The sequence below is a fragment of the Nomascus leucogenys genome, chromosome 17 (genome assembly GCF_006542625.1).
Source record: "Nomascus leucogenys isolate Asia chromosome 17, Asia_NLE_v1, whole genome shotgun sequence".
NCBI classification, from domain to species: domain Eukaryota; kingdom Metazoa; phylum Chordata; class Mammalia; order Primates; family Hylobatidae; genus Nomascus; species Nomascus leucogenys.
Genome location: NC_044397.1, coordinates 68,939,648 through 68,963,526, shown reverse-complemented (window position 1 = coordinate 68,963,526; position 23,879 = coordinate 68,939,648). Strand labels below are relative to the sequence as shown.

At 38.9% G+C, this 23,879-nt stretch overlaps 1 protein-coding gene across 5 annotated transcripts in view; it reads right to left on the bottom strand.

The window, feature by feature from the left end:
• Window positions 1–1,068: 1,068 nt before the first annotated feature.
• The window catches only part of KIAA0895 (KIAA0895 ortholog), a 44,760-nt gene continuing 21,949 nt past the window's right edge, over window positions 1,069–23,879 (bottom strand). For 3 of the 5 annotated variants that reach the window (XM_003268931.4, XM_030795715.1, XM_030795714.1), the window contains 5 exons: window positions 14,978–15,121; window positions 13,862–13,994; window positions 12,681–12,986; window positions 7,791–7,888; window positions 1,071–3,753 (listed from right to left, as the gene is read on the bottom strand). In XM_003268931.4, coding sequence (XP_003268979.1) covers window positions 3,595–3,753; window positions 7,791–7,888; window positions 12,681–12,986; window positions 13,862–13,994; window positions 14,978–15,121 — 840 coding nt within the window. In that variant the 3' untranslated portion in view covers window positions 1,071–3,594. Of the gene's footprint in view, window positions 3,754–7,790; window positions 7,889–12,680; window positions 12,987–13,861; window positions 13,995–14,977; window positions 15,122–18,470; window positions 18,638–23,879 lie in introns of those variants that run through there. The other 2 variants (XM_030795716.1, XM_012496914.2) reach the window with 2 other exon arrangements.

The following is a 23,879-nucleotide window of genomic DNA, read 5'->3' as shown; positions in this document are numbered from 1 at the left end:
AGATGGAAATGAGGAACTTGTTGGGAACTGGAGCAAAGGTGACTCTTTTTATGTTTTAGCAAAGAGATGGACAGGATTTTGCCCCTACCCTAGAGATTTGTGGAGCTTTGAACTTGAGATAGATGATTTAGGGTATTTGGTGGAAGAAATTTCTAAGCAGCAAAGCACTGGAGAAGTGACTTGGGTTTTTTGTTTTGTTTTTTTAAGACAGAATCTCACTCTGTCACCCAGGCTGGAGTGCAGTGGCATGATCTCAACTCACTGCAACCTCTGCCTCCCAGGTTCAAGTGATTCTCCTGCCTCAGCCTCTGAAGTAGCTGGGATTACAGGCGTGCACCACCATGCCCAGCTAACTTTTTGTATTTTTAGTAGAGACAGCATTTCACCATGTTGGCTAGGCTAGTGTCAAGCTCCTGACTTCAGGTGATCCACCTGCCTCAGCCTCCCAACATGCTGGAATTACAGGTGTGAGCCACCTCATCCAGACAGCATTCAGTTTTAAAAGGGAAACAGAGCATAAAAGTTTGGGAAGTTTGCAGCCTGACAATGCGATAGAAAAGAAAATCCCATTTTCTGAGAAGAAATTCAGGCTGGCTGCAGAAATTTGCATAACGAGGAGCTGCATGTTAATTACCAAGACAATAGGGAAAATGTCTCCAGGACATGTCAGAGACTTTTGCGGCAGCCCCTCCCATAACAGGCCCTCAGGTTCAGGAGGAAAAATGGTTTCATGGGCTGGACCCAGGGTCCCTGTGCTGTATGCAGTTTAGGGACTTGATGCCCTGCATCTCAGCTGCTCCAGTGATGACTGAAAGGGGCCAAGGCACAGCTTGGGCTATTGCTTCAGATGGTGGAAGCCCCACGGCTTGGCAGCTTCTATGTGGTGTGGATTCAAAGCCTGGTCATATGGTCATATGGTTTGGCCGTGTCCCCACCCAAATCTCATCTTGAATTCCCACATGTTGAAGAATTGAGGTTAGGGAACCTCTGCCTAGATTTCAGAGGATGTATGAAAATTCCTGGATTTCAAAGAAAACAAGTTACATGCATATATAACCACACACTTCATCTGAGAACCTTGGCACTGTTTCTTTTTATTATAGCTAGACACAAAATGCCCAAAGATATACAAAACAAACAATACAAATTTTAAACACTTTTACAAAGGTGAAAATATACAGAAATGAAGACTATGGATTTATGTTTGCAAACATTAATTTCCTTTGAATCCTGTCTGGTGTTAAAACCTAACAGTTTATCAGAATTTGTATTTGATACAACTATTTTTAAAATTATAGTGGACAAAACTAATGAAATTCTAATCATCAATAGCCTATGACAAATAACTATTATAATTAAAATTAATACAATCTTCAACTATTCTCCTAAGTACTGTTGCTATAATTTTCTGTTTATTAAAACTTTTTATTTTAGGGAAAAAAACTGACCTTACTGCTATTTCTGGAAAAAGAATTAATAAACTTTCATTAAATATTCAATCTCAACTTTTAAAGCTTAAAGCTCTTTATTTCTGCTAATCTGAAACTACTTTTGGTTCACTGCTAACTTTTAAAATATCTTAATCAATGTGATTTAAGGTCATTTTGTCTGCAGAGTGCTCATGTTTTTCATCTTTATACCAAAGCAGTAAGGCAAAAAAGCAGTTCCTTTTCCAAATCAAAGAGAAAATATTCATCCGTTTTAAAAGTCAGGAACTAGAACCGCTGCAAATGATTCTACCAATAGGAAATTAAGGCTGCTGTGATTTTCCTTTATATTTAAACCATAAAGTAAGATTAGCAGTGCTATTCCCTGTGAAAGTTGAATTTATAACCTTTGGGCTTGAATCACAGGACATAAATATTGCCATTTCTGTTTATACTTTAAGACACTGTTTTCACAATCACTTTTGATAAGTTTTTAGATGCAATTAGAAAACACTAAACAATGCTGAGAAAGTGCATGACTCTGCTACAAGGAGATACATGCTAGAGGTGTAAGAGCAGATTCTAGTGTTTGGTGAACATTGGCACAGTCTGCCCCAGCCTGGCACACAGATGTACAGGACACACACTACCCAGCATGGCACGTAGTTGGGGAGCAGTGGCTAAGGCCTTTCAATGCTCCAATGTGTCTGGCCCTCTACTGCTAAAAGCAAGATTCATGGTTTTGCAAGAACCTTTGGGCACCAGCTAGAGTATATCCTGTTTGCTGCAACATTCCTCTTTGAGGCAAGTCCTTCTAGATATGTGAAAGAGAAAAATCATGTAACCTCTCCTGCAAAAGGTTTCCCAAAATCATTTTCTAGCATGAATGTGAACCAGGCTTCACAGTATATATCTACCAGTATTAGCACCATTATTTTAGCCTGCACTGAGGTAAAGATAAACTCTCAGACAGCTTTGGGTAGAAATTCCAGCAGCAATCTTGAGTGGGGTGTTTACAGCAGCATTCTTTCTGATCATTAAGTTGTATGAAGAACCATTTGAATCCAGGTATATATATCCAAGTATATACTGAAGCTGATAAAATACAAAGCTAGGCTAGCAGGAGAAATACAGCAAAACAGAACTCTCATTTTAAAATTTAAACTATGTCATTACTGGGTTGAGGAAGTCAAAGATTTGATAAAATATACTGAACCAACAGCACAAAGCTGGCTTTATAAACCATCAATACCCAGAAATTTCTTTTCCCAGAGCATGTTCCAGTTTACTGCAGGTGCTACCCATTGACATCCAGAACCTACATTTAACCAGGTCAGTCTATTTGTCCTCTGCTTGTTACATATTCTGTTTCATAAAAAAGGTGAGTAGCCCTTCCCCAATTATTTTTATCTGTGTAGAAAAACCTCTCTGGAATTTGTACTTATTTTTATAAAGGATTCAGTGGAAAAGACGTTAAAACTCTGTAAAAAATTTAAAAGGGTACAATATGTTTCAGCAAATGAAAACATAGTTAAGAGATAACTGGACAAAAAGAGGTGATTCTCTAATTTAGTTCCTATAAGCTGATAAGGTGAAACAATAATGTTAAAATAAAACACTTAATGAAAAATTTTCAAATTGCTTTTCCTCTCCCTTTAAAATTCCTTAACATATAAAAGAAATAAGAAAGCTTAGATATAGCTAGCTTTTTGGAGCAACACAAAACTAATTTTTCAAAGGAGAATAATTACCATTATTTATCAAATAAAATATAACTTTGGAGTCTGCACAGCAATGGAATTCAGCCAGTCTCCAGTTGGAGCTGACCTCCATATTTAGGCAGAAGCACTAGGCCGGTGCTTACTGCTCAGGCAGAAATTTATCATGCAATTTGACCGAGAGTCTTCAAAAATGCTCAGCAGTAGTATTTTCATCTGACTCTGTCGAGATTCAGAATATAGGAAGAACTTCCCCCTGCAGCCTAGAGAAACATTTTAGGGAAATAGTTTAAGATTTGTACTTAACCTAAAAATTCCGCTGAATACTGAAGACCCTTCTTCAGAAAACACAAGTAGTCACTCTTTTATAAATCTTCTGGTGCTAACTGCACCTAACTGGTAATATACATGGAGGCATAGCTTAGCTATGTTTGCCAGAATGCTAATTACTATATAAGATCTTTCAGTTCCCTGTCAGTCAGTTCATTCACTTCCATGATCTTCTCTAAGTGTTCCATATATCGGCCATAGTCCTGCAGGAAATGAGGGACCCTCATGTTTTCGGTAACTGCCAATCCTTTTAAGCGATCCACATCTTCATAAGAAACCTGAAAAAAGGAAGATGAGTTAAATTTAAAATGTAACTACAACGTACATTTTAAGGATGAATTTCTTCCCTGGGCCTTAAATGAAAGTATACAGATCATTTGTCAAATTATTTTAATAGCTGCAAAGTAACAAAAATCAGTGACTTTTATTTTCTTCACTGTGTTAAATAATAATGTATTTCTCTGCCCCTTATACCATGACCATATTAAAAGAGTACTATTATTTTTTTTTTTCCTGAGATGGAGTTTCATTCTTGTTGCCCAGGCTGGAGTGCAGTGGCGTGATCTTGGCTCACTGCAACCTCCGCCTCCTGGGTTCAGGTGATTCTCCTGCCGCAGCCTCCCAAGTAGCTGAGATTACGGGCGCCCGCCACCACACCTGGCTAATTTTTTGTATTTTTAGTAGAGATGTTTCATTAGCCAGGCTGGTCTCGAACTCCTGACCTCAGGTGATCCACCCACCTTGGCCTCCCAAAGTGCTGGGATTACAGGCGTGAGCCACCGTGCCCGGCCTAAAAGATTATTTTAAAAAGTCAAATTTGATTTAATACTCTACCTTGAACCTACTCAGTTTGTCTAAAAATTAGACAACTATACTTAATATATTTGTGTGGGGGAGAGTCTCTAAAACCAAACAAGTCTTCTGGCTAAATCAAAGAATCAAGAAAATAACTAGAATATAAATGACATATTATAAAGTTAGAAAAATTAGCACAATTATACAGGGTGAGCATCCCAAATCCAAAAATGCAAAATCTGAAATGCTGCAAACTTTTGGAGCACCCACGTGATGCTCACAGAAAATACTCACTGGAGCATGTGGAATTTCCAGTTTGGGGATTTGGGATGCTCAACTAATAAAGAATGTAAATACTCCAAAATTCAAAAAAAAAATCCAAAATCCACAACACTTCTAGTCCCAAGCATTTTAGAGAAGAGATACTCAATCCATATATTAGGTTCCTATTTCTCTTTAATTTAGGATACATAATGATTTGTGATTTGTATTACATCTTCTTGCTTTTATTTTGAATTTTTGTAAAAAAGTTCACATCTTTTTAATTCTCCTATTTAGGAAGCTAGTCTCTCACAGGTACTTATATTAGGTTTAAGGATGAAGCTTTTAAAGTTCTATAAATTATCTTTATTCTTAAATTGTTTTTAAGAGATAGGGTCTTTCTCTGTCACCCTAGCAGGAGTGCAGTGATGCAATCACAGCTCAGTGTGGCCTGGAACTCCTGGGCTCAAGCGATCCTTCCCATTTAGCCTCCCTACAGACATGTGCCACCATGCCTGGCTAATTTGTTTTTGTTTTTGTAGAGAGGGGGCTCTTGCTGTGTTGCCCAAGCTGGTCTCAAACTCCTAGTCTCAAGTGATCCTCTCGCCTCCACCTCCCAAAGTGCTGTGATTATAGGTGTGAGCCACAATGTCCGGCCTTAAATTATCTTCAAATTCTAAAACATAGTTGACTTTAAAAACTATAGTCTTTTGATTAATACTCTTCCAGGCTCAGTAGGAAGGCTTTAAGAAAAGAACTCAGCCCGGTGCCAGTGGCTCACACCTATAATCCCAGCACTTTGGGAGGCCGAGGTGGGATGATCACTTGAGGTCAGGAGTTCGAGACTAGCCTGGCCAATGTGGTGAAACCCCATCTCTACTAAAAATACAAAAATTAGCTGGGTGTGGTGGCAGGTGCCTGTAATCTGAGCTACTTGGGAGGCTAAGGCAGGAGAATCATTTGAACCCAGGAGACGGGAGGTTGCAGTGAGCCAAGATCATGCCACTGCACTCCAGCCTGGGCAACAGAGTAAGACTCCATCTCAAAAAATAAATAAATAAATAGCAGGGAGCAGTGGCTCACGCCTGTAATCCTAGCACTTTGGGAGGCCGAGGCAGGCGGATCACCTGAGGTCAGGAGTTTGAGACCAGCCTGACCAACACGGAGAAACCCTGTCTCTACTAAAAATACAAAATTAGCCAGGCATGGTGGTGCATGCCTGTAATCTCAGCTACTCAGGAGGCTGAGGCGGAGAATTGCTTGAACCAGGGAGGCAAAGGTTGCGGTGAGCCAAGATCGCGCCATTGCACCCAGCCTGGGCAACAAGAGCACAAACTCCATCTCAAAAAAATAAAAAAATAAAAATAAAGAATTCATGTTCATATTATATTTTATTAAGGTTTTTAAAGTTTTACTATTATTTATTTGGTATTTATACCACTAAATGTAATCAAAATAGGTTTCTTGATATTGGTATGGTTTAATAATTCTTAAACTATTCTCAGTTTATTATAGGAAAGAGTAAATATACTGACATTGAGAAACAAGGTTCTCATTTTAAGAGATGGTAAATACAAATATGGAATGGCAGAGGAGGTGTGAAAGCATCTTGTAGGGTCTGATGTGAATTGCAGTGCCCTTATGATTTAACAAATAGATATGATTTGCTCACTGAAAAGTTCTAGAAGCAAGAGTACCCCAGTAGCAAGGAACACACCAAGAACTCAGCTCCTGTTTTTAAAATACCAATTGAAAGCAAACAAGACTTCATTAGAGAAATGGCTGATCTGAGATTTGGGTAGGAAAAGTACAAACTCTGCCCAGACATTTTACTGTATCAGAAAACATGGAGACATGTTTAAGACACAGGCGCAGTCATGAAAAAGTTGAATAAAATAAATTAAGTCCAATTAAGTCCATAATAATACTACAAAAACAGGGAGAGACAAAGAAATATAAAAGAATTAGAAGATCTCCATTTTGTTACCACCGGGGTAATTGATTCGGGAAAAGATAATCAAGGGTTAGTAGGGAATAGTCCATTCATAAATATCACCCCAAAGACTATTTACTAATACAATGGGGGAAAGGTACTTTTACAATGGGGAGATCTGGTGGTCACTAACTTAACCCAGGTGATCAAACACAGCAGGTGATCAAACACCCAGATGATCAAATGGAGCAAAATGACACGTACTTTCTAATGTGATGCAATGGGAAATACACATCACTTATGTAGTATTCTTGGCAAAAATGTTTAACCTGAATCTCATCAGAAGGAAACAATCTGATAATCCATATTGTAGGAATTCTCAAGAAAACTGTGCCAATCTTTTTTTTTTTTTTTTTTTCTTTTGAGACAGGGTCTGGCTCTGTCTCCCAGGCTGGAGTGCAGTGGTACGATCATGGCTCCACTGCAGCCTCGACCTCCTGGGCTCAAGTGATCCTCCCACCTCAGCTTCCCGAGTAGCTGGGACTAAGGTGTGTGCCACCATGCCTGGCTACTTTTTAAAATTTTTTGTAAGGACAGGGTTTCCCCATATTGCCCAGGTTGCTTTCAAACTCCTGGCCTCAAGTGATCCTCCTGCCTCAGCCTCCCACCTCAGCCTCCTAAAGTGTTGGGTTTGCGGGCGTGAGCCACCTCGCCCAGCCCGACTCTTAACAATGTCATGAAAAAAAAAAACAGAAAGAATGAGGCAAGGGGAGACTATCACAGATTAAAAGAGATGAAAGATTATAACCAAATGCAATGTATAAATCTTGATTGGATCTTAGATCACAAAAAAGGAGCTACAAAGGACATTTTAGAGGCACTTTGGAAAATTTGAAGTGGACTATATTTTAGATGTTATATTTAATCAATAATAAATTTCTTAAACAAAATCATATAGTAATGTCAGAAAATATCCTGTTCTTAGGAGATATTATGGGGGGAAGTGTTACAGGTGCAGCTTACTTCAAAATGCTTTTATAGTTTTCAGAAAATGCTTTTTAGAAAAATATGTATACACAAATAAAAATAAAACAATATGTATTCCCAAATTTCCTATTCCTTTATCTCTTATTGACCAAAAAGAAATTTTACAATTTGGTTCTATTACAGAACCAGATTTCTTCCCTCTTGATATGACATAAAGAAAATTTGTTCTGACAATAAAGTAAAAATGGTGTGAAGCTAAGCCTTATTTAATGCTAAGCTTGAGTGAGGGGAATGCTGATCTGGTGTGGTCGGGGGCCATGTGCCACGGCTTCTACTCACCTTCCCGAGAGCAGTCAGCAGATGGAAGTCTATGGTATCTCTGTAGCGGAGGATTTGAAGAATTCCATCCAAGTATACCTGGTCTTTACTAAAACACCCTGGAGGAACCAGAATAGTGTTTACTTTCTGATGTTTAGAAAAATTACTAAGTAGATATCAACCCATTCCATTTACGGTAGGAATCAGTCCTGTATTAAAAATATTCTAGTTTGCCAACATTTATTTTTATTTTTATTTAACTATCTTCATTACATAAAATGAAAATGTCAGGTCTTGGGAAGTGCCAGGATGGTACGCAGACTAGAACCTTAAGAATTCCTTCTCCTCAGGAAATAAAGGGTATTCAATTAGGAAAAGAGGAAGTCAAATTGTCCCTGTTTGCAGATGACATGATTGTATATCTAGAAAACCCCATTGTCTCAGCCCAAAATCTCCTTAAGCTGATTAGCAATTTCAGCAAAGTCTCAGGATACAAAATCAATGTACAAAAATCACAAGCATTCTTGTACACCAATAACAGACAAATAGAGAGCCAAATCATGAGTGAACTCCCATTCACAATTGCTTCAAAGAGGATAAAATACCTAGGAATCCAACTTACAAGGGATGTGAAGGACCTCTTCAAGGAGAACTACAAACCACTGCTCAATGAAATAAAAGAGGATACAAACAAATGGAAGAAAACATTCCATGCTCATGGATTGGAAGAATCAATATCGTGAAAATGGCCATACTGCCCAAGGTAATTTATAGATTCAATGCCATCCCCATCAAGCTACCAATGACTTTCTTCACAGAATTGGAAAAAACTACTTTAAAGTTCATATGGAACCAAAAAAAAGCCCGCATCGCCAAGTCAATCCTAAGCCAAAAGAACAAAGCTGGAGGCATCACGCTACCTGACTTCAAACTATACTACAGGGCTACAGTGACCAAAACAGCATGGTACTGGTACCACAACAGAGACATAGATCAATGGAACAGAACAGAGCCCTCAGAAACGATGCCGCATATCTACAACTATCTGATCTTTGACAAACCTGACAAAAACAAGAAATGGGGAAAGGATTCCCTATTTAATAAATGGTGCTGGGAAAACTGGCTAGCCATATGCAGAAAGCTGAAACTGGATCCCTTCCTTACACCTTATACAAAAATTAACTCAAGATGGATTAAAGACTTAAATGTTAGACCTAAAACCATTAAAATCCTACAAGAAAACCTAGGCAATACCATTCAGGACATAGGCGTGGGCAAGGACTTCATGTCTAAAACACCAAAAGCAATGGCAACAAAAGCCAAAATTGACAAATGGGATCTAATTAAACTAAAGAGCTTCTGCACAGCAAAAGAAACTACCATCAGAGTGAACAGGCAACCTGCAGAATGGGGGAAAATTTTTGCAACCTACTCATCTGACAAAGGGCTAATATCCAGAATCTACAATGAACTCAAACAAATTTACAAGAAAAAAACAAACAACCCCATCAAAAAGTGGGCAAAGGACATGAACAGACACTTCTCAAAAGAAGACATTTATGCAGCCAAAAAACACATGAAGAAATGCTCATCATCACTGGCCATCAGAGAAATGCAAATCAAAACCACAGTGAGATACCATCTCACACCAGTTAGAATGGCCATCATTAAAAAATCAGGAAACAACAGGTGCTGGAGAGGATGTGGAGAAATAGGAACACTTTTACACTGTTGGTGGGACTGTAAACTAGTTCAACCATTGTGGAAGTCAGTGTGGCAATTCCTCAGGGATCTAGAACTAGAAATACCATTTGACCCAGCCATCCCATTACTGGGTATATACCCAAAGGACTATAAATCATGCTGCTATAAAGACACATGCACACGTATGTTTATTGCGGCACTATTCACAATAGCAAAGAGTTGGAACCAACCCAAATGTCCAACAACGACAGACTGGATTAAGAAAATGTGGCACATATACACCATGGAATACTATGCAGCCATAAAAAATGATGAGTTCATGTCCTTTGTAGGGACATGGATGAAACTGGAAACCATCATTCTCAGTAAACTATCACAAGGACAAAAAACCAAACACCGCATGTTCTCACTCATAGGTGGGAATTGAACAATGAGAACTCATGGACACAGGAAGGGGAACATCACACTCCGGGGACTGTTGTGGGGTTGGGGAAGTGGGGAGGGACAGCATTAGGAGATACACCTAATGCTAAATGACGAGTTAATGGGTGCAGGAAATCAACATGGCACATGGATACATATGTAACAAACCTGCACATTGTGCACATGTACCCTAAAACCTAAAGTATAATAAAAAAAAAAAAAAAGAATTCCTTCTCCTCACACATCCTCACCATTATTAAAATAACAATTCTTTCCTCACTATAGAGACTGGTAATTTTAAATATATGAGTCTTATGATTATCCCACCTTCCCCTACTCCCACGATTCAGTCGTAACTCCCATTGTGCACTGAAGGCATCTGAGTGGGGAGGCCTGAGCAGGATAATTTTAAAGCAGGTACATCTCAATAAAGGTAGTGGAGAGATGCAGGATTTTAGAAACTCCTGGAATTTAGAATATTAATAATCCTTCCCCTCCATTAAACAAAAATAAACTATGGTTTTAAAGCATAAATTTTGACATCAGTTCCTCTCTACGTAAGCAACTAGAACTAGATTTTGGAAAGCATGTAGGTTTAAAAAATAGAAAAAATGGATAAAGACATGAAAAGTAGAATATTTCATGAATCTGAACCTAGTTAGAAAAGGATGTTCTGTTTACACAGTAAACCTTTTTCCCATCTTGACATAATTTGTGTAATTTAAAAAAAAATTTTGCTCTATTAAATTAATTAAAATTCTACCACATGGAGTCATATATTAAGGAATTATTGTTAACTTGGTTAGGTATGCTAATAGCATGAGGATGATTTAAAAAGTTCTCCTAATCAGAGATGCACATTGAAATATTTATGCGTAAAGGGACACGATGTTGGAATTGGCTTTAAAATAAGAAAACAAATTTGGAAGAATAGATGAACCACAGTTAGAAAATGTTGATAATAGCTATGATCAGGTAATGTATTACTGGAATTCAGCATATTAATCATTCTTTTGTATACACTTGAAATTTTCCATAATAAAACATGAAAAACACAAAAGTATGTGAAAAAAAGAAAAAAGGGACTAGTCTAAAAATGGTAAGCCTCCACGGGGTGGGTATCAAAGGCAACATGGAAGCCCTATGCATCTGGGTACAGAGTACTAAAATCCAGGCAAAGGAATCTAAAAAGAACACTCAAAAATGCCCTTGAAAAAAAGAGTACAAATTAAGAAACATTTGTTTAAAAGTCATTTTGAATTTCAGGTTAGTTCAGTATATCAACAAATTTTCTTCTAAGAGTATTGAGAAGAGTATTCTAAGAAATGGCAGACACGTTGCTTATCTGAAATTCCGCCTGGAATTGGCTATGCACACATGAAAGACAGAAGAGAGATGTCCTTCTCTTTCCTGCTTCCTATCTTACCTGCTTCTGGCTCTAAGGCACTACGCTGTCATAGGATTACGACACTAGTATGAAATGTTAATGTGGGCTGTGCTAGCAACATAACCATCACTAATTTGAGTAAGTATTTACCAAGCTCCAAATAAATAGTTTAAAAACACTCTTAGGCTGGGCATGGTGGCTCATGCCTGTAGTCCCAGCACTTTGGGAGGCTGAGGCGGTTGGATCACCTGAAATCAGGAGTTCAAGACCAGCCTGGCCAACAGGGTGAAATCCCGTCCCTACTAAAAATACAAAATTAGCTGGGCATATTGGTGCATGCCTTCAGTCTCAGCTACTTGGGAGGCTGAGGCAGGAGAATCACCTGAACCCAGAAGGCAGAGGTTGCGGTGAGCCGAGATCGCACCATTGTACTCCAGCCTGGGTGACAAGAGTGATACTCCATCTCAAAAAAAAAAGTAGAGACTGCCTCTCTAGATTCTGCCTCTCTGGGCAGGGCATCTCTGAAAGAAAAGCAGCAGCCCCACTAAGGGGCTTATAAAACTCCCATCTCCCTGAGACAGAGCACCTGGGGGAAGGGGCAGCAGTGGGCGCAACTTCAGCAGACTTAAACGTTCCTGCCTGCCGGCTCTGAAGACAGCAGTGGATCTCCCAGCACAGTGCTCGAGCTTTGCTAAGGGACAGACTGCCTCACAGCAATAAAATGATCAAAATATTGATACATGCTACAACATGAATGAATTTTGAAAACATCATGCTAACTGAAAGAAGCCCACCACAAAAAAATCACATATTAGATAATTCTATTTATATGAAATGTTCAAAATAGGTAAATCTAGAGATGAAAAGAACACCAAAAGCAGTTGCCTAGAGAGGGAGAGAGGGGAGGAAATGCGGAATGAATGCTAATGGGTATGGGTTTCTTTTGAGGTAATGAAAACATTCTGGAATTAGACAATGGTGATGGTTGCACAACTCTGAATATTCTAAAAATCACTGAACTCCACATTTTAAATGGGTAAATTGTATGGCATGTGAATTATATCTCAGTATAGCTGTTTTTAAAAAGTCAAAGACAGAGAAAGCAAAAAAAGAAAAAAAAGAAAAAAAATGTTAACAATAAGTGAATCCAGATGAAGGGTAGATGGGTGTTCATTCTAACATTCTTTCCATATTCTATAGGTCTGAGATTTTTCAAAATTGAGCTGGGTAAAAATAATGCTAAGAAAATGTGGTTTGGGAAAACCAGTTCTGACCTCAGGTAACAAAGGTTTAATTTTTTAAGTAAGTGAATTTTGTGATTCAGGGATTAGGATATAAACAAAATCACTAGACAACTAGTCAGTAAGTCAGAAAACCTACAGTTAAGGGACACCCACCTGGTTGGGAAGTATCAGTCCATCCCCTCTTGGCCCGTACACAATAATCCCATCTTGTATTGGGGTCCTTGACAAACCTGCCAATATCTTTGAAGAGTTCACAAAAAGACATTTGGCTGGCTTGATAAACAGTGTAGTAGAGGAGGGCAGCCCTCCATAAAAAAGGGTCTTTTCTAAACAGAACACTGTGAATGCTTGCTAGTCCTTCCTCTGTGGGATTATTTGGCTTTAGCTCATGTTTTTTACGTCCAGTCCAACTGTTCCATGGCTGCTGGAGGTTGTTAATACCTCGAAAATAATGTGTACCTATGGAGAAGAAAAGTTACATGAATAAGAAGAAATGCCATTCTTGTTTTAATTCTTCCCCCAAAGTTAGATTCCATCAACAATTCTAAAACCAGCCGGGCGCGGTGGCTCATGCCTGTAATCCCAGCACTTTGGAAGGCCGAGGCAGGCGGATCACTTGAGTTCAGGAGTTGGAGACCAGCCTGGGAAACATGGTGAAACATGTCTACCAGAAATACAAAAAATTAGCCGGGTGTGGTGGTGTGTACCTGGGGTCCCAGCTACTCAGGAGGCTGGGGTGAAGAGGATCACTTAAGCCTGGAGGCAGAGGTTGCAGTGAGCTGAGATCCTGCCACTGTGCCCAAGACTGGGCGATAGACCCAGATCCCATCTCAAAAAAAATAAAATAAAATAAATTCTAAAACCAAATTAATGTGTGCCTACAAATCAAAACAAAGTAGAAAATGACCGGATCCTAACATCTCTTGGGTGTGAAGGAGTACACTGCCTTCAAAAGGATCACATGTCTCAAGAGAGGAGGTATAACCTTTATAACAATTTACTTTTTTAAAGAGAAGAATCACAGACTTGATATTTGAAAAGAACCTCAAAGATACCTTAATTCGACCCCCTCAGTTTAATGTAGGGGAAATCCAGAGCAGTTAAATGACTTTCCTGGTTCAATACACCTAAAAACTTCCCTTAAAAAATCTAATTTGAAATGAGACATAAATACATTAGCTTCAGTCCAAGTGAAGCTCATGACTTCTTGCTAAATTTTCTTCTACTAAGAAAATAAAATAAATACTACTAAGAAAAAACCCATTCTAAAAGAATATTTCTTTAGAGCTAATTCCTGATATTACAAATAAACAAATGGAAAGGATAGCACCTACCTATTTCATGCCTCAGCATTCCCTCCAGCCAATGCTCACGTGCAGTAGACACATTGATGGTCAGAGTCGGACATCCATTTACTACAGTCATTGACGCTCGGGAAAGCAGGTCCTCAGTGAGATGAACTACAATCTAATAAGGGGCAAGAGAAAAAGTACACAGACATAAGACAAAACATAAAGGTAAGGGGAGAAGCTTTCACAGAAAACAATGGGCCTATAAATTAACACTGTTTTTTGTTTATAACCACCTTAAATCTCCCAGAAACCAAGATGGAATGTGCAGCCAAATCACCTGTGGACCCTTCTAATTTTGACCCTTTGGGAGCTCAAGAACCTTCCATCAGTTTAAGGGAAAGTAGATGGCTGTGCTGAGGAAGACACCAAGGACTTAAAACTGTAAATTTTAAGTGTCGTAAATATGCTCCCTGGCTAAACTGATGCAGAAGAAGATACAGATGCCAGAATCCAGCTCGTTGCCAGCGCCAAGGCTTTGAGACTGACCACTACGAAGACTAATAAGAGAGGCTTCTGGGGCAAATCTCTTCATTAGCAATTTTCATAAAGTAATTCATCTAATCCCACAAGTTATATAGAAATGGCAGTAAGAAGAAAAACAAAAAGGCACTGAACACATCAAAACAATTCAATGCAACAGGAACTTAAGACTTATAGTATTGAGTAAGAAATCTGGGCGACTAATTTAATGAGTAAAATAGTTGGGAAAACAAAATCTACAGAAAAGAACTACGACTAGGCTGGGCACAGTGGCTCATGCCTTTAATCCCAGCACTCTGGGAGGCCAAAGCAGGCGGATGACCTGAGGTCAGGAGTTCGAGACCAGCCTGGCCAATATGGCAAAAACACTGTCTCTACTAAAAATACAAAAATTAGCTGGGTGTGGTGGCTGGTGCTTGTAATCCCAGCTACTAGGGAGGCTGAGGCAGGAGAATCACTTGACCCCGGGAGGCAGAGGTTGCAGTGAGCCGAGATTCACCACTGTACTCCAGTCTGGGCGACAGAGCGAGACTCCATCTCAAAAAATAAAATAAATAAAATAAAATAAACTACGACTGTCACCGGCAGTAACTCCTTGTGTTCACTCGCAATTCATACCTCCCCTAGGCAGCCTTCCTTCATCATGTACTTCCTAACATGACTCCAGATTCGAGTTTTAGAGAGCAAGCTACCACCAGTGGCTTGTTCAAATTTTTCATAACTTCCGTATTTCTGTAAAGTCAGTTCCATAATATTGATAGACTGTAAAAGAAAGAGAGATAATGAAAGTAAACAGCCTCATATTACTTTGAGATGTCATAAGCTATGTTATTTATTGTGACCTATTCTAGGTTTATTGATTTCCAAATTAAACTGCAACTGAAGTGCCAAACTTTTCTAATTCTAAACAACTTCCACTCATTTTCGCAAATTTTACAAATGCCTGTACACTTTAGCAATACGAACTCTTCCCCTGTGTTCGTTTCTCCTTAACGTGCTGACAGAGGGCTCAAGAACTGCGTATCTCAAGTGCTAACATCTGATATGCCGAGAAGCTGGGGAGAAGGGCTCCCCGGCTTCTCTAAGATAATTTGGTGGTTTGGCAGGAGAACTCAGAGTGGAAGGTATGTCTCCACGCAAGTCAATAGATTACCATTGCCCTTTGAAGGAAAAAAAAATTTCAAAATTTTAAGAACACACATAAGAATCAATCAGTCTGACACCAAAAACTATTGAAATAAAAATTAAAAAAAATTTTTTTTAAAGAATCGGCCAGGCACGGTGGCTCATGCCTGTAATCCCAGCACTTTGGAAGGCTGAGGCAGGTGGATCACTTGAGGCCAGGAGCTCGAGACCAGCCTGGTCCACATGGTGAAACCCTGTCTTTACTAAAAATAGAAAAAAATAGCCAGACATGGTGGCACATGCTTGTAATCCCAGCTACTTGGGAGGCTGAAGCAGAAGAATCCTTGTACAACCCAGGAGGCGGAGGTGGTGGTGAGCCAAGATCGCGCCACTGCACTCCAGCCTGGGCAACAAGAGCGAAACTCCATCTCAAAAAAAAAAAAAAAAGCGATCAGTCTTCTGCAACAATCTATCTATTTTCCTGGGCTACTCTTTGGCAGAAAACAAATTCTCAACATTAATAAAAATACCTTTATCTTTCAGTCAAGGCAGGATATTATCTACTTTTCATTCTTCATAAATTTTTACAGCAAAGGAATAAGAAAGTTGAGATATTTTTTCACATATGCACAAATTAACACACATATGCAGAATGGAGAACTAAAAATAACTGGTAAGGAATCACAAATTATCAGTATCTATGGGAAAGTCATAGAAAGGAACACCTGAGGAAAAAGAAAATTGCTTTTCAAAGGCCTTTTGGGAAAAAAAGCTAAAAAATTCAACTCTATCTTACATGAATTGTGTAAGAACCTAGGGAATTCATATACATGTCATATAAAGTCTGTAGTTTCTGAACTGTCAGACTAGTAAAGAGATTACATGTACAAGCTCTGGAGTTGATGCCATGGCTCTGTCCTCTTCTGGCTGTGCTATCATGAGCAAGTCACTAAACTTGTTTATTACTGATTATTATTATTATTATTATTATTATTATTATTATTAGACTAGTCCAGTGCAGCAGTGAGAAAAGGGAAAAGAGTAGAACAAGGAGTTTGACCTGTAACTGATGTGAACAATCAATTGAGATAACTCACTACCTTCTGACTGGCCTCAGCCTCCTCATTTGTAAATGAGGATAACAATAATAACATCTACTTCATGGTTTTATTGAGAAAATTTAGTTAACCTTTGTAAAACATGGTGTCTGTGACATAATAAGTAGTCAATACATATTATCTATTGTATCATCATCGGTATGTTACCACTGAGGACTAAACTCTGATCTTTGTTTTCCTCTCATGCCCAAATTCCTATCTAAAGGGCCTGCAGGCTCATGCCCTTTAAACCATAAAATCTCATAAGATGAGTCTTATTTAACCCTATATAGTGTGGCTTACTTTCCAACCTGACTCTGGCATAACATCACAAGACTGATAAGGGAAATAAAAATATTTTACCCCAAAATATGTTTCTTTGCCATATTTTGAAATGGCCCTGCAAAGCTCTTTTGTGGGGGTAAATTCTGCATCTGTTGAATCTCTATAACATAACTAGATCTTTCCCTTTCCAGGCCCTCCCAGTTCTGAAGACATTAACTGAGAGTCTAGCACCTTTTTAATGTATTTATTTTTGTTTCTCTGGATACAGTATCTTGCTCTGTCACCCAGGTCGGAACACAGTAGCGTGATTATGGCTCACTGTAGACTCAACCTCCTGGCCTCAAGGGATCCTCCCATCTCAGTCTCCTGAGTAGCTGGGACAACAGACATACACCACCATGCTGGCTAATTTTTAAAATTTTTTGTAGAGACAGTCTTGCTGTGTTACCCAGGCTGGTCAATTCCTGGCCTCAAATGATCCTCCCACCTCCACCTCCCAAAGTGCTGGGATTACAGGTATGAGTCACCATGCCCAGTCTCTAGCACCTTTTATTTTTATTTTTAATTAAAAAAAAAAATAGAGACAAGGTCTCACTATGTTGCCCAAGCTAGTCTTGAACTCAAGGTCAAGTGATCCTCCCATCTCAGCCTCCCAAAATGCTAGGATTATACGTTTAAAAGGGTTGAATAAGAAACATTTGTCATCTATTATCTCTAATACATACATTCATCTATGTAATAAGAACCTTGGTCTCTAGACTCCCTTAACTTAAACCAAACACTCCTTTCTATTGATTCCAGGTTTTCAGATAACTCTTTCAGTCAACTGCCAATCAGAAAATCTGAATCCACCTATATCCTGTAAGCCCCCTCTTTGAGTTGTCCTATCTTTTTAGACCAAACCAATGCATTCCTCACATGTATTGATTGAGACATAAGATGTTTCCCTAAAATGTATAAAACCAAGCTGTAACCCAACCACTGTGGACACATTTTCTCAGGACCTCTTGAGACTATGTCTCAGGCCATGGTCCTTTATATTTGTCTTAGAATAAACCTTTTTTTAAGTATTTTTACAGAGTTTGTCAACACCATTCTCTATAAATAACACCACTGTAGATAACATGCCTGACACAAAAATTACAAAAAAGCTTACATACTGCAAGTCATAATTCAACACATATATCACTAATTGAAAAATATACATTACTAATAAACTAGGCATGTATCATTAAGTTATCATAATAAGAAATGGCTTCAATAGGCTTTGCCTGGCTTCTGGTCCCAAAACTGTTACTGAAAGCCTTGCTATTCAAAGTATAGTCTGAAGGCCAGCAGCACTAGCGTGGCATGGGAACTGGTGCCAAAGGCGGAATTTTGGCCCCTTACCACCTTCATGCCTCTTGATTCAGAACCTGCATTTTAACAAGATCCCCAGGTGATTCAAGTGCATGTAAAATGTGAGAGGGATTTCAGAGAAGGGCAAATACAAGTGCTCCAGAAGCTGATTAATTCATATGACAACTAAGACAATTAAAAGCACAAATTAGCATATAATTAAAAACCCGTTTTAACAGATTAGCAGATACTTTGCATACACTAACCTAATAGTCTCAGTTATCCATGTATCAAAGAGTGAGAAGAATGTGACAAATGTGGCCTGAAGAACTGCAGAAGAGAAGTGGTACCTTGTATTAATATACTGAACTGTGAAGACTTAAAAATGGTTAAAAATTATCTCTAAGAAATATTATGATTTCTGCTTATGGATCTTTTTTTTTTTTTTCTTGAAATGGAGTCTCGCTCTGTTGCCAGGCTGAGGTGCAGTGGCGTGATCTCGGCTCACTGCAGCCTCCACCTTTCAGGTGTTGACCAGGTTGTTCTCAAATTCCTGAGTGATTCTCCTGCCTCAGCCTCCTGAGTAGCTGGGATTACAGGCATCTGCCATCATGCCCAGCTAATTTTTGTATTTTTTAGTAGAGACGAGGTTTCACCATGTTGGCCAGGCTGGTCTCCAACTCCTGGCCTCAAGTGATCCGCCTCTCTCGGCCTCCTAAAGTTAGTGCTGGGATTATAGGCATGAGCCACCGCGCTTGGCCTGCTTATAGGTTTTTTAAAGCATGTACTTAATTTCAGATAAAATTATAATAGCTTTTCTAAGGCATATGCTTACTCGGTAGGAAAATGTGGTTATCTGGTTATTTCTTGTAGCAAATATAAAAGTCTAGAGAATTATGAAAAACTTAAATACATGTGTTCCTTGTTATCACAGATCATAGAATGAATGACTAAATCAAAGCATGAATAAAAGCAGTGGGATTTTTGTTTGTTTCTTTGCTGAAGGAATGCAATTCTTCTATCACAATGGTACATAACAGCATATCACCTCCTTTGTTTCATCTTGACTTGCATGGCACCATCATAGTGTCAACACTTAATGGGAGCTACATCAATGTTCCTAAAAGGCAATCTTAATATTAAGCTTTAAATATTACATTATATTCAATCACTCTTCTCTGAATGTCTAGCCTTTCATTATCTTTATTGATTCTTTTCTTCATCAGTTTTTCAACTGGTCCAACACAGACAGACATGTCAGTGATCTGCAGCATCCTTCACTGATCCTAAGAAGTAACCTCCCCGCATCTGCATTATAATATCCCACAGCATAGAGATAGCGACAGTAGCTGAATTGGTGGAAATAAGTTCAAGCTTGAAGAAAGAAATCACATTGAATGGCAATGAGTCAATCACTTCATCAGTGAATATTTTTGTTTTACAATGATTTCTGCTTCCTTATACAACTTCTTAACTGCAGGCCACAGATATTTTGAGTCTAATCCCAATTTTGGAAAAGGGAAACAGTAGCTTTAAAAGGCACAAGGAAGCTTGGAGGAATATACTGAAAGGCTGAAGTTCATGTCTGGGAATCAGATGATTAGATGGGTTGCACTGATGTTTATTATTTGTATTTTTCAGAAGTTTTAAAATTCCTCACAATATGTAATATATTAGTGCTATGATCAGAAGTAAAAAGTCATTTTATTTTAAAAGGGAGAAAAAAGGTAGTTTATCTGCTCCCCCTAGAGTTCAGAGAATCAATGTTTACACCACTTGAAGAATCAGGCATTCACACACATCCACATGGGTAATACTTTTAGAGGCAATAAATTTCATGTCAAACCTCTCTCTTCTCCATTATATCATCACTTATGTTAATAAGAAAACTACATCTCCTAATATATAACTCCAAAGAAAAAGAATGGATAAGAAGAAAAAAAGAGATGTGATAGATTGCATTCCGGGATATATGGTTCCTTTACTTGAAGTCCTATAGCCAAAGGTAGACTCCTGATTGTAAAACATCATGGGAAATGCAGGTTTTCATTTTCTGCATTGCTATAATCTGAATATTTATGCCCCACCCACATTCTTATTTTGAAATCCTAACCCCCAAGGTGAGGGTATTAGGAGGTAGGGCCTTTGGAAAGTGATTAGGTCATTAGGGTAGAACCTTCATGATTGTGATTAGTGCCTTTATAAAAGAGGCCCCAGGGCTCTTTTACTACAGTGGCTCATGCCTGTAATCCCAGCACCTTGAGAGACCAAGGTGGGATGATCACCTGAGGCCAGGAGTTCAAGACAAGACCTGTGCAACATCTGCCTCTAAATAAAAGTGGCCCCAAAGAGCTAGCTAGCCCCTTCCACCATGTGAGGACACACAGCCTTCTAAGGTGCCTTCCATCAACTAGAAAGTGGGTTCTCATCAGACACCAGATCTGATGGTGCCTTGATTTTGGACTTCTCAGGCACCAGAACCATGAGAAATAAATTCTGTCATTCATAAGCTACTCAGTTTATGGTATTTTGCTACAGCAGCCCAAATGCATTTTTTGGACTAAGATATGCATTTCCTGGAAAATGGTCTAGAATTTACCTTAGATTCCTTAAAACACTAGCTTTCAACTTTTGTTTTTAGCAGAACTTTTTTCAGACAAAATCTCACAGAACTCCCCCTTAAACTTTAATTGTCTGTTAGAAAATATTTCAGTGTTTGTGGAAGCACTAAAACACAGAATGTTTTCGTGGAGTATAGTTTGTAAAACACTACATAGGTCTTTTTTTTTTTTTTTTTTCCTGAGATGGAGTCTCATCCTGTTGTCCAGGCGGGAGTGCAATGGCTTGATCTCAGCTCACTGCAACGTCTGCCTCCCAGGTTCAAGCGATTCTCCTGCCTCAGCCTCCCAAGTAGCTGGGATTACAGGCACCTGCCACCATGCCCAGCTAATTTTTGTATTTTTAGTAGAGATGGGGTTTTACCATGTTGGTCAGGCTGGTCTTAACTCTCTTTCACCCTTGTTCTCGCAGTCACACTAAAATACTGCAGAACACCACCACATGAACGTTTAGCAGGTCCCTAAGCTGAGGAGCCTGGACCAGGAAGCTTCAGAAATCAACTCTCAGGAAGTCAAGACTCTGAAGACTCCAGTAGAGAGATGACTCCTTATACCTGTCTTCAGACCAATCTTAAGCCTGGATCTGGTGCTTCTTAATCACGGATGAGTAATTTTTTTGTTTGTTTTGGAAACAGTCTCCCTCTGTAGCCCAGGCTGGAGTGCAGTGGTGTGATCTTGGCTCACTGCAACTTCCACCTCCCAGGTTCAAGCGATTCTCCTGCCTCAGCCTCCTGAGTAGCTGAGACCGCAGGCGCATGCTGCCACGCCCATCTAATTTTTTTGTATTTTAGTAGAGACAGAGTTTCACCATGTTGCCCAGGCTGTTCTCGAACTCCTGAGCTCAGACAATCCGCCTGCCTCGGTCTCCCAAAGTGTTACAATTATAGGTGTGAGCCACCGTGCCCAGCCATGGGTAAGTAATTTTTACAAAGATACATGAGCTCTGTGGAGAACTGTGACGTTCCAAGGAAATGGGAAGCATTACCCTGAAAACGCAAATGAAGAACATACCTCTGAAAGAATATTAGGTTAAACCAGATGACACTGCCATCTTTGTAGGTCAAAATGATTAAATATGAATAATTTAAAATGGTCCAACCTAATACATTCTGCAGGAAACCAATAAAATTTTAGAAAGTAAAAGCTTCATCTTACAAATTAATAAAACCAATAATAATCTTCAAAAATTTTCTTAGAGGCCAGGCATGATAGCTTAAGCCTCCCAGCACTCTAGGAAGCCAAGGTAGGAGGACCACTTGAGGCCAGGAGTTTGAGTTTAAGACCAGCCTGGTCAATATAATGAGACCCTGTAGGAGAGGAGAGGAGAGGGGAGCAGAGGGGAAGGGAGGAGAGAGGAGGGGAGGGGAAGGGTGGGGGAGGGGAGGCGAGAGGAGAGGGGAAGGGAAGGGAGGGAAGGGAAGGAAAGGGAAGGAGAGGGAGAGGGAGAGGGAGAGGGAGAGGGAGAGGGAGAGGGGAGGTGGAAAGGAAGGAAAGAAGAGAAGAAGGAAGGCAGGAAGGAAGGAAAGAAAAGAAAAAAAGAAAAGAGAAGGAAGGAAAGAAAGTAAAGAAGGAAGGAAGGAAGGAAAGAAGAAAGAAAAGAAAGAAAAGAAATTAAAATGTTTAAAGAAGTATAAAAAATTATCTTAGGAAAAGAGAAAAAAGGTCAAAATGAGAGAGAAGGTGAGACATGTGAAATGCATATGGCTAATATTAAGTCTGTTAATTATAAAAATGAATAAAAGAAAACTAAAATAAATCGTTCAGAGAAATACTCAAAATTAAGGCAACTTTTCTTAGCGATAAAAAGACCTGAGTAAAACTGATCAGATGGCCACTTCAGATCATTGGTTGCCTGGGGACAGGGTTCAGGGAAAGAGAGTGACCGCAATATATACCTAAAATGAGTAAATTTTATTGTCTGTAAATAAATAAAACTATTTTCTTAAAAAATGCCATTATTTCTAGGTAAGTTAATAAGAAGAGAAGCACTCTGAGACACATCAGGATGTGTAGAATAACCTGCACTGAAAAAGAAATGCTCTCCTCTGAACAGCTCACTAACTAGCCTCGTTCCCACAGGCTCTAGGCAAAAAGCTCCCTGGAGTAAATGACTAACAAAACTGTTTATATGAAATAAAAAAGTCCAGTAAGGAACAATCTAAATATTCAAGTTAATTACTATACACCTATTATATGAAAAATATGCAGGCACTGAAATTGATGCTGACATAAAAAATGTTGATGGTTTTTAATGATATGAGAAAATGTTTATGATAAGTGAAAGTGCATTGACCACAATTATGATCATTAAGCATGGGAAAAGAAAAATACTCTCAAAGGTCAATAGTGGTTACCTGTGGGTGGTAGAATTATGGGATTCTTATTCTCCACACTTTTCTAAGTTTTTATACTGAATATAAACTACTTTTCTAACTGGAAAAACAAATGGTTAAGTGCCTTCTACTTTGGAATCTCCTGGCCTTGCTATTCACTATCTAATTACCTTTTCCCACTTGCCAGGTAGGCATTGATATCCCTTCTCTGGAGTATTTGCATTTAACAAAGAAACACATGAAACTGTTTTCAAATCTTAAAAATTCAACTGATATTTTTCTATAATAGATTTTTAGGTAGGGATGATTGTTAGCAGGAAAACAGTTGGTATACTTTGCATTCTTGAGGTTAACTCATGGAACAGACAGCCACTTCCCTAAAAATCTAGCCCAGATTTGCCCATAGATATCAAATATATTCTTTGCTTCCTTCCAACTCTAAGAATAGCGACATAAGTAGAAAGCAATGTAACATTACAAATTTTCATAAATCAGTTTTAAAATTCCTAGAACCAGAACATCTTAATGTACACACACCTATCCCTATTGTCCAGGTCTCAGCCTCCTAGTCTGCATGAATCTGACTTTGGACCTTTCCTTTGTGTACATCTTAAAATGTACTTGGCCAACTCCTCCATTACCATGTTAGAAAATAGTATAACGGAATCCACTTGAGTTCCACAAGACACACTGTCAGGTAGGATAACACTTCTTGCTAAAACTG